Genomic DNA, 11,425 nt, shown 5'->3' on the forward strand with positions numbered 1-11,425 from the left:
ATATAATTTACCTCGACACTTTTTGAAACTAGAAGCAGATGCTGAGGAAAGTGTCACAGAAGTAAGTGAAACAGCACTGCCATGGCGCCGTAAACTGCACTCACTATTGTAACCAGATTCAGCCTAAACAAAAACAAAAAAGAAACATAAGAAATAAAATGCCCAGTTTGTTTATCCAAAATATAATTAGTAGCATTCGATATGGTAACATCTTTATCCTACAATATTAAAGGACAAATCTCATAAAAAAAATTTTTTAGAAAAATGTATTTAACACCTGAAATTTAAAAAAAAAAATTACTTTCTACAGAACATATGTGATCCTAATTTATTAATAAGTAACTTTAATGATTAAATACCTGACTTGGGAAGCAAAACCATTTATAATAAATTAAACTAAAGTACTGTAAAGTATGATTTTTAACATGAATAGGACATACAGGATTTTGCATTTACTATCTTTAATATTTTACACCTTAAGAAAAAATAATGGTAATATCAGAACTCAAATGACCACAGACACTAGTGCCCTACCTTAATTATTTAAAATTGGTTCTATTTTAAGTCAAAATTGTAAAGCATTGTTCAATTTATTTCATGTCAAAAATAAATTCTATCTACAAACACATCAAATACCTTGAAAGCTTCTAAGATATCAACCCAATGCTGCTTATCTTCAGGTGTTTCAGCCCTTAAGTACCAAACGCAATCATTGACAGAAACATCAAATCGGCATTCATCAAATTCATGAGGCTAAAAAGAAAATAATAAAATCATTGAAGTAAAAAATATAATAAACCATAAAGACTACTACTAACATAGATAATTTAAGAGGAAATAAACAATGTTAACCCTAGACGTACAGTCCAAAAAGAAATCCTGCAATTATTTTTTATTTACTTAAAAGTTGTTAAAATTGAAAAAAATTATAAAACCAACAAATTGATCAAAAAATAGATAACAAATTCATAAATTTACAAAACCAATCAAAAGAAGGTATAGGTTCTAATATTAAATTTTAAAAAAAATTAAGGTTACCTTATATCGTAAATTATTTACATTTCATTCTTAATTACATGAAAACAAATCAGATAAGAGTTGATATCTCCAAAATTATTTATACTATGAAGATTTCATGATCCAGAATACAATGTTTAAGTCTTTACTTCTTTTCTGTTGTTCAAGGAAAATTTTTGTTGACAGGACTTGGAACAAAAAAATTAAAACCTGAATATTTTCTCCACTAATCTCCTTTTAGATTTGGGTTCTTGGGTGTTTCTGAAGTGGGTGGTACATTCTGTGGTGGGAGCATTGATATTTTAAGTTATCAGCATTGAACCTTCGGTCATTAGGTCTTATAATTATTTAATTTATCAACATCTTCCTCAGAACTTGACTATATTCACTCTTTAGAAACCTATATTTCTAATAAGAATGTATACTCAAATCCATATTTTCTGATTTTTTTTTTTTCCCACAACTAAAGCTCTACAAGAGTAAGGAAACAAACAATAATGCCCCTGAAGATGAGATTCACTGCTGTGATCTTAGAAAAAAAGGTAGTGAATTCCTATACAAGGAGCTCTATGATTTAATTCTCTCCATATAGATTAAAAAAAGGATACCAGACCAATAAAAAATAAATCATCTGTCCACTGCATATCTTTGATTGCCAGAATTCATACTCCATTGAGGGATCACGTCCTTCAATGTACGTATAAGGTGCTTTTCAATGTCCTTAGTCTAATGCAGGCATTGTTATGCCACTGAATTTTTTATTTTTTGAAATAAATAGATAATAAAATAAATCCTATGCAGGCTATCCAAGAGATGAGACTAACAATTAATGAAACAAAAACTAAATGCATACACACTAAAGTGCATGAGGAAAGTTGCACAGAAGAAGGCATTGTAGAGTTAGGGCATTTAATTTTAAAAGAGTTTAGCAGTTCCCTTACCTTATTTATCATTAACTCCAATTATCAAATTTCCCAGGAAATGAACAAGAGGATCGCCAATGCTAATAGGAGCTATTTAGGGCGGCATAAACACCTTAGCACTCAGTGTATCACAAGGAAGACAAAGATAATACTCTACAAGACACTTATCCGCCTTGTTCTCACATATGCCTCAGAAATATGGACCCTAACCAAGGCTGAAGAAAGGAAAATACTCATATTTCAAAGGAAACTTCTTTGAAGAATATTTGGAACCATTAATATTGATGAGTGTTGGAAGAACACTAATACTAATTAGTAATGGTTGACAAACAGAAATGGTGTGCATTAAGTGTTGAGCTTAAACATAAAATAATCAAAGCTAATTTACAATATACAGTACCCTTAATTTTCTAGTTTTCCAAAACCAGTCAACATATACTATCCACATATTTCAATCACAATGGTCTTATTTATTCTCAAACCACACATATTTATCATTTAACAAGGTCAAATTAGATAAAATTTGTTTTAAAGAGAAGAAATAAGTGTGTGAATTTCAATATAACAAATTTTTAGCCATCATAACCTCGAAATAACAAATCATTCAATATTTGAAAAAAATAAATACAACTACAACCCATGGAGGGTCAAGGATGCAGCACTTTGTAAGGAAGTACTGTGACTAGACCAACGGTTGTGCAAGGAGGTGATTTGGTCAGAATCAAGCTCAGCCGCCAGATTTGTACCCAGTAAAGGGCATCTACATCATGAGGCTGGGTAGACCCAAGAGGGCTATGGAACCCTCAGGGCTGACTCATGGCTACAGTGAAACAGAAAATAATTATATATAAAATTTGGTTCAACCGTTTGCTTTGAACAGCCCTGATGAAGTCCTGCAAAGTGAGGCGAAACGTCGGACATTAAAATAGTTTTAAACTATTTGTTTTTTTTACCGCAACCCTGACCATCTTTTTATATTTAGAAAATAATTATCTGCCACGGCTGGCTTCGAACATGGGTCCTTGGAGTTAGTGGTACAGTGCCATAGCACTGAGCTCCACCAATCATTCACTATAACAAATTTTGTTAAAACCACTTGAGATTTGTTACACAACTGTTCCACTGTACAAACAATAATATAATCTACAAACATTACCTATAGAAATAATTGTCTATCTACTAAATTTTAATGATCAGTGAAAAAAAAGTTTAGAGCAGTAGAATAAGTGATAAATAAATAAAACTAATTATGACCACTAAAGTAATCAGATCATAAACTTGTTTCAAATAAAAATTATAAACAAAAAAGAATTTATCTGTTGATAGGAGTTTAACTTTTCTGACAAATGTAACCATAAAATCATTATAATTGAAATTGTTGCAAAATTTATGAAAAGAACAAAAAAACTAGGGCTGATGAATCTGGAACAGGATAAGAAGAAATTACTAATGGATCCTTTTGTACTAATTTTATTTATCACCACAAAACTTCTGTTAGTTTTTGCAGTTAGAGCAGTCATAACAAAGAAACCTGTAAACATTGCAACAGATTAAAGATACATTTATACTTAAGTAATAGTTTTATAAAAGAAATTTTAAAAAACTATAGCACTAAAACCTTAATTAACCAGGTAAAAATATCTACCGATGATATCATTGTTTAAAGCTTTATAACAAAAATAAATATTTAAATTGAAGAAGAAAACAATACAAAGTATTAAAATTTGACAAAAATATGAAAAAATAATGCTACAAAGGATGAGTCCAAACACCACAGCTAAATATACACTTTGAATACTAGAATTACTATGATTATTTAATTATTCTTTGCAAGAAATGAGATATTTTAACATGATCATTCATTTGAAAAAATAATTATACTGATAATATACTCATTTGTAAAAATAAAACTTAAATACATTTCTTTATTATCTCCTTAATCTGATTCTTTGATTCCTTAATAACAAAATAATAGAGTATTTAAAAATCCACTAGAATGCTAGTTTACTGGAAAAAGTTCATTGTTCAAACAAAATATGAAATTCCTCAGTTAATTATTCTGTAATCATCAAATAAATATTTCAAAATCAACCATTCTAAATGAATTAAAAAAAAAAATTAAATTGAAGGGTAAAATGGGCAGCAGCAATATAAAAACATACTTCAGTTTTTAATTATTTTTTATAATGATTAACTCATTTTATTGACTATGAAATATTCTTAATTGAATACAGGATAATTAAGATTTCACTATACATTCTAAGATAGAGTAAACTCTGGCTAATTTCAAGCATTAGTATTTTTGTTCATGTAAATTATCAACACCAATTTTGATTTAGAGTATTTTTTTTACCGCACCCGGACCATATTCCATTCATCTATACACACGGTCAATCAATAATCTTCCAATTTATAAATGTATTTTGATTTTAATAAAGTTTCCTAACACAAACATAAAATGGTCACTATAAATTAAAAAGGCTCATGACCAAACTATAACTACAGGCAGACATCATTATTAGTTAACATTAAATTTTTAAAAAAACTGTTTTATGAAATTAAATGAGACTAAATGACAAAAAATTAGTTTATTGAAGTTAAAAAAAATAAACACAGGTCACTGATTTCTAATATTACACAATACAAGCTTTTAAAATGAGAAAATAAGACAAAAATAATAGAATTCATAATTTTTTGAGTAACAAAGGTATAAGGTAGAAATAGAAATTTAAAACAAAAATTCTTGGTCAGGTATATATAATATTTTAATAGAGCTAGTGGCAAAAAAGGCAATAAAGAAAATTAAAAAAAAAATCTGTAATCACAATTTGTTGGGTGCATAAATATTATTAATGTAAAAATTAATAAAAAGATGTAATCAACGATTTGTTGGGTACATTAATATTATTAATGTAAAATGTATAAGGACACAGAAAGATTAATTTTAAAATAGTTTTGGCAAAATATTTCTGTATGAATCATAATAGTAGGCCTTATGATTTTTTCACCAAACCATGAATATCAATATTCATATTGTGGAACCACAAAAAAATAAATATCAACTGATTCAGGGGGGAATCCAACCAAAACCGCTATGACCTAGGCACAGGACCTATCACAGCCCCAATACATGGAATAAGAATGTAGCGGCCTGGCCTGAATCCAAAAGAATGTCTGTAGTCCCAATACTATGAAATTTATCAGTTATAATACAGGGTGTCCCAATATATTAGTTCATTCCCCCACAACTTTTACTATTTTTGGAGATTTGATTTGATTTTAACATGGTCATAACAGTGGGATGTGAATTTTTTTAGGGTATGTTGATTTATGACCTTCTCACCACCTAACTCTGCAATAGAATGGGTCAATTTTTTTTTTTTTATTTACAGATTCTGAGTAAAGCAGATTTTAAGACTAATTTATATCAGGTATAGTTTTGATCCGTGTCCTGAAGGTAGAAATCACCAAAAACCACAAACAATTTTTTACTGTTTTGGATGGTTAGCATTTTAACAATGTGTAAAAATTGAAAAACCCTAAAGAACAAAATAGTTATAAAATTTAATTTCCTATTAAAATCCGTTATCATGATTTGAATTTCCTCAATCGACTGAAGAGACCGAAATGGTTCTCATGATGATGAAGCTTCAATTATGATGTCGGATTCATGGGGGAAATTGAATTCTAAAACAATTTTTCTCATTAGGATTTTTCATTTTTCTGGTCTGTTTAGCATGCAAATTGCCAAAAGTTGTAAAAAATGGTTTGCAGCTTTTGACAATCGACACCAAGAGTATGGGTTAGATCAAAAAACTATCTGATATGAATTTGTTTTTAAAAAAATTGATTTACTATCATAATCAGTATTTTCTAAAAAAGAAAACCATTCTATTGGAAATTCCAGGATAAAATAGAAGATTTGAAAATCAACAATAACCCAAAAAGATAGACCACATACCACCGTTATGACCTTGCAAAAATCAAATGAAAAATCTAAATATTGTAGAAATTATGGAGGAAAAAACAAATACATATATATTTGAAAAATACACAGCCAACTCTCGGTGAATTGAACTTTGAGGGGATGGACAATTAATTTGATTCATGTTATAGTTTGAGTAAAAAACAGTTTATGTAGAAGTAAGCACTTAGATAATTCAAGTTATAGTTAATAATATAACTTAATAATAGATAACTAAAATGAACTAACCCACATCCAAGCTACATATTTACATAACCTTAACCAGATATATGGGTCAGAGTGTTGGACAAAATCAGGTATCCAAGAAACAATCCTCCTTCAATTTGAGTATTGTATTTTAAGATGAACATTTGGTCCAATACCAGGAATGGCAAATGAAAACAAACACTGAGCTGCTCACTCCTACTAAAAATTAAAGAAAAAAATCAAGCAAGGAGGCAGTGGATGTGTTCTAGAAACCCTGTTCACAAAAAGAAATGGAACCACTTCAAAAACAAAACAAAAAAGGTTCTGGATGAATGGGCATATACTAAATATCAAAGATATGTAGAAGATTTAGACCCAAAGGATCAATCATTGTGGCAAGGCGGTGTCTACTGAATAAACATGAAAAAATTCTAATTCTTGTAGGAAATGATAAATTCATCACCAGCGACACTGAAAAAAATGAAGTGTTTGCAAATTTCTTTCAGAAAACGTTCTCTAACACAGAACATGAAAGTGTCTGACTTTAGATAATGACAATAATTGTCTCCCTCTCACAACAGTTTGAATCCCACCCTAATTTGCGACCCCAAAAGAAATCCAAGAACTGATTGAAAGGCTTAAAATAAAGAAAAGTCCTGGATATGATTTGATCCAAGTCATAGCAATTAAAATGTTACCCAAGAAAGCTGTTGTTTTCATAACATCAATTTTTAACAGTTGCCTGCATACTGGATATTTTATCGATATGTGGATAAAACCCGGCAGAACATTTCCTACTAGAATAAATGACACAAATTCTACCCTCCGACAAATCGATGCCGGTACTTCACAAGGTTCAGTCCTTACTCCCATTCTGTTTGACTTCTATGTTCACAACATCGTTCAGTCCACACATACCTCCATAGCTATGTTCACTGATGAAACAGCAGTGTTCTCTCAACATGATAACATAATAATAGCTAGAAATACTTAGCAAAGTCACCTTAATGAACTAGAACAATACTTCAAATTATGATTAGTCTAACATTGAAAAATGTACTTCTTTTAGTTTTTACTCTCATACGCCGACCAGACCCACCAGAACTGATCCTCAAAGGTAAAAATGTAAAATGGAATCCTGCCAGTGAAACAGTAAGATACCTGGGAATTCACTTTGACCACCTACTTACCTGGAATCACCATATCGACATCAAACTAACTCATACCTATGCAATGTTAGCAATGCTATATCCTATCCTAAATAAAAAATCCAAATTAAAACCAGAAACAGCTATTCTAATTTTTTAAAACAATTCTCAGGCCACTGCTAATGTATGGCTGTGAAGTCTGGGGAGCGGCATTCTTTACGAAAAGGAAAAAAATTACAATCTTTTCAAAATAAAGTTGTAAGAATCGCAGTGGATGCTTCTTGGTTAGTAAGAACCAGCCAATTGCAATGGGAATTACAAATAGAGACAATAGAGGATTATATCAAAAAAAGGTTCATGAAGTTCCACTACCAGTTACCGACAGTTAAAGGAGCAGTGACCTACAACTTGGAAATCCCAACCAAAACCCGGAAACTGAAGCCCAGTCTGCTGTAGGACATCCTGTTATAAGTTATATATTCATCATTTCTATTATTGTCACTCTAAAATTTTATTTTATCTTAATTTTTTTTTCTCTTTATCTTTTTCTTAAATTCACTTTTTTTTTTTTCCATTAGAAGTCAATTACTTATTTTGTTAAATCCATAAATGTCATTGTTTTTGTAATTAACTTTACTTTTATCTTTTATCAAGAATTATTATTTTAATCTATTTATTTTATCTTAATTTTTTTTTTATAACGTATATAGTTAGGGGTGTCTTTTGTATGAGACTATACCCCCACCATAATCAATTGTTAAAAAAAAATGTACCTCTCATATTAACCATGTGAGGCCCACCAGGGCCCTGTTTCATAATGAAAGCTAATAGTATTAGTTCATAGTACAAGTGTAGAGACTAGTGTGGTAATAATACTAATACTTATTTTTTTCATAGTAGTGATGACTATTGTGACTGATACTAGAGTAGTACTGATGACTATAGTAGTGATATTACAGAAAAAAAAAAAATACTAAAGTACGAGTTACTATTGTGCAAGTCAGTGTAATTGAATTAAGATAAACCTACAAGACTAATAGTATTAGTTTGTACTTTATTATAAAACAGGGCCCAGACCTATATGATATTAAATAAATAAATAATAATAAATGAGCTGCATGAACTATATCAAGAGGGGGATAATGTATTATGTATAATGTCCATATATAGTAAGGAAACAGATCAGATGGGCTGGCCACAGTTGCCTGACGCCTGCAGAGTGAATATTAAGGAAACTATAAGAAGAGAAGTCAAAATTGGAGTTGTGAGATATTCAACACTTAAGGAGAGGTTCCATAAATTTTTTGATAAGGAATAACTGCTTACTTTCTGAGATAAAACAAGTCGGTCTCAAGCATATCTAACTATTTAAAAGGATATAAAGTTAATACATTGAGAACTTAATAAATTATTCAATAAGATACAAAAATGTCATGTGAACAAAATAAGGGTTTGATTAATTATGGAATTCAATTTATCAGGAGTGGACTGCATACATTGAAAATCTTTGAATATTTAAATAATCTCAGAAATCAAAATCTGTTACATCAAACTACTGTAAGCCTACAAAATAACTATGCCAAAAAAAAAATAGTAAATTGGCCAAAGCCAACAGACGTCTCGAAATAAGGGGAATTCTGAAGCCTCAGATGATAAACTTTGAACTAATTCACAAAACAAATATGGAAACATGGACTTTGAAATTCATTAGTCACCTCATTAATCAGTTATCTATTTTACTAGCAATGTGACTTAATGATTAATTTAATTAATTATCAATTATGATACAATTACTAGTAGTTAATGATCTATTCAGTTTGTAAAATAAGATTAATGTTAGGTATTTTTATCACTTTACTGCACCACTAAAAAATATTTTAGTAAATTTTGAAATTATTCTAAATTGGTCCAAAATGTGTTATTTTGGGAAATGTTTCATATTTCAGGAAGTATTTACTCTGTAGTCATGCATTGTTGCTCAAAATTCAGCTTGTTAAATTCACTTTGAAGTATTTTATAATGATCTTCTATATAGGAATAATTGTCTCTAAGATATTTAACAAAATTAAGTCACAAATGACAATTTCTTGGAAAAACTGTATCTTGGGTACTATTGATTGTTTACAGATCTATAAGAACTCAAATTTTAGAAAATTTATTATATTTTAAAAAATATATGAACAGCACTTTCCATGCAGTAGACATTTTCTAAGATATTAAGCATGGGATAAAAATAGAGCATACATTTTAGAGTTTTTCTTAAATTAAATTAACTTCTGACACTCTACTAAGGTCATGAATTTCGGTTTACAATGTTGATTCAAACCTAAACAATGCATAAAAAATCAGACCTATCTTACTCTATGCTTTTATTTGCTCATTTTTTCTTTGATTACTGAACTATTCTTTCAACAAGACACAACTAAACATAAAATACAGTACTAGTATGATTATATTAAAAATAATAACAGCATAAAGATAAAGAATATATATGTACCAATAGTTTGCTAGGATTTATTTTGTTTATAATTGAAAAAACTTGTCTTCATATTTTCAGAATTTCAAAAAGTAATAGAGTAAAATATTTATCGTAACACTACAACTTATTGTTAAAAAAAAAAAATTTCTTTGAAAATATTTGATATTTAAATTATGCGGGAACTATATTTATATATTTTATATAGGGAATTATACATATATATTTAATGTATGTTTGTTTATGTGCAAACATTTTTAAAAGTACCGAGTTCAACAAAGGTTAGGGTTAGTAGGAGTAAAATCAACAGTTCATAAAACTTAAGTTTAATATATGTTAAAAAGTCTAACAAATAATTTCTTAAATTTAAAAACATAATAATAACGTATGATTGTATCATCATATTGTACAATGCCTAAAATCTCAGCGACATACTATAATTTAAGGTCATATTAATGATAAAATTGCTATTCAGAGGAGTATTTGGTACAAAATGAATTTCATGCAGCACACTTCAGAGAGATGAGCAAAATAAATGTAAACATAAGAACATAGACACTTCTTTAAATAAATAAAACATAAATTGATGCTGCATAATCAACTAAATACAGATAATCTAATAATTAAAACTAATCAAAACTTAATAATTCAAAAAAATAACTTCATAAATAGAAATTTCAAGGGTAATGTATCAATTGTAAATGCTACTAATCTAAATTTAGTGAATATCAGCAGAATATAGTTCAGTGGGTCACAGGATAAAACACTGATACAGCAGAATATGATTACTATAGTAATCAGTCATATCTATGAATAATACTCCAAGTTTAATAATGACTAGTTTTAATGAGCATGTATATTTGAGGATTACAACTTGACTCTCAAATTCAAATTATACTATGTACTATTTAATAATTTTAAACAGAAGAGTGTCATCATAAAAATATCAAATCATTAATACTTCCAAACAGTTTCGGTAGTAAACGCAAAGAGACAGCTACTGACGATTACTATATTGTTGCAAGTACAAGCCTTAGGCTGAACATGTCACAGGAGTTTTCTCAGAAATTGTTGAAAATTAATGAAATACTAAAACTATCGATGAAAAACATTTCAAATAATTATTATTATACTTCACATGAAAGGGCAATAAAATGGCAAATACTTCATGTCTAGGAACTGATAAAACATGAAATTCACTTTGACCAAATAACTCTTTGTGACAGACATATAAACATCTCATTACATCATACAATGCTACTGAAACAAGAAATATAACATTTTAATTATCAGCTACAGACCTTAATGGTGGCTTTGAATAAACTTAAAGCACCCCTGCATCCAAATCCTTGTTCTTCTCGAGATTTGTAGTAAGACAGAGTACCATCTTTCAAAACAATAAAACGTTTTTGCCACCCATGTATATAATTGGTCCACTTGAAGAGAACCCCTTGCAATTCTGGCTGAAATCCGTTGTCAGAATCATCATCTTCATCGGTAATAGCCTCATGATCATCGGCCATAATATGAGGACGTCCAATAAACGGTTAATTAATAAAATATAACAAGAAAATTTGGTTTTTAAAAAGATAAATACTGATAAATATGGAAAATCTAAAACTACCATAGAGAACAACAAACTACAACTATTATCAAAAACAAATGAAATCATCTGGTACTATCACTATTT

General features: G+C 29.2%; 1 protein-coding gene across 1 annotated transcript in view; it reads right to left on the bottom strand.

Moving 5' to 3' along the window:
• The window catches only part of cert (ceramide transfer protein), a gene marked incomplete in the record, with an annotated part of 40,911 nt that extends 29,486 nt beyond the window's left edge, over positions 1-11,425 (bottom strand). Inside the window, 3 exon segments of the mRNA XM_067044669.1 lie at positions 12-123; positions 637-753; positions 11,037-11,425. Coding sequence (XP_066900770.1) covers positions 12-123; positions 637-753; positions 11,037-11,258 — 451 coding nt within the window.

The sequence above is a fragment of the Halyomorpha halys genome, unplaced genomic scaffold, assembly GCF_000696795.3.
Source record: "Halyomorpha halys isolate HHAL.00 unplaced genomic scaffold, Hhal_1.1 Scaffold115.1, whole genome shotgun sequence".
NCBI classification, from domain to species: Eukaryota; Metazoa; Arthropoda; class Insecta; order Hemiptera; family Pentatomidae; genus Halyomorpha; species Halyomorpha halys.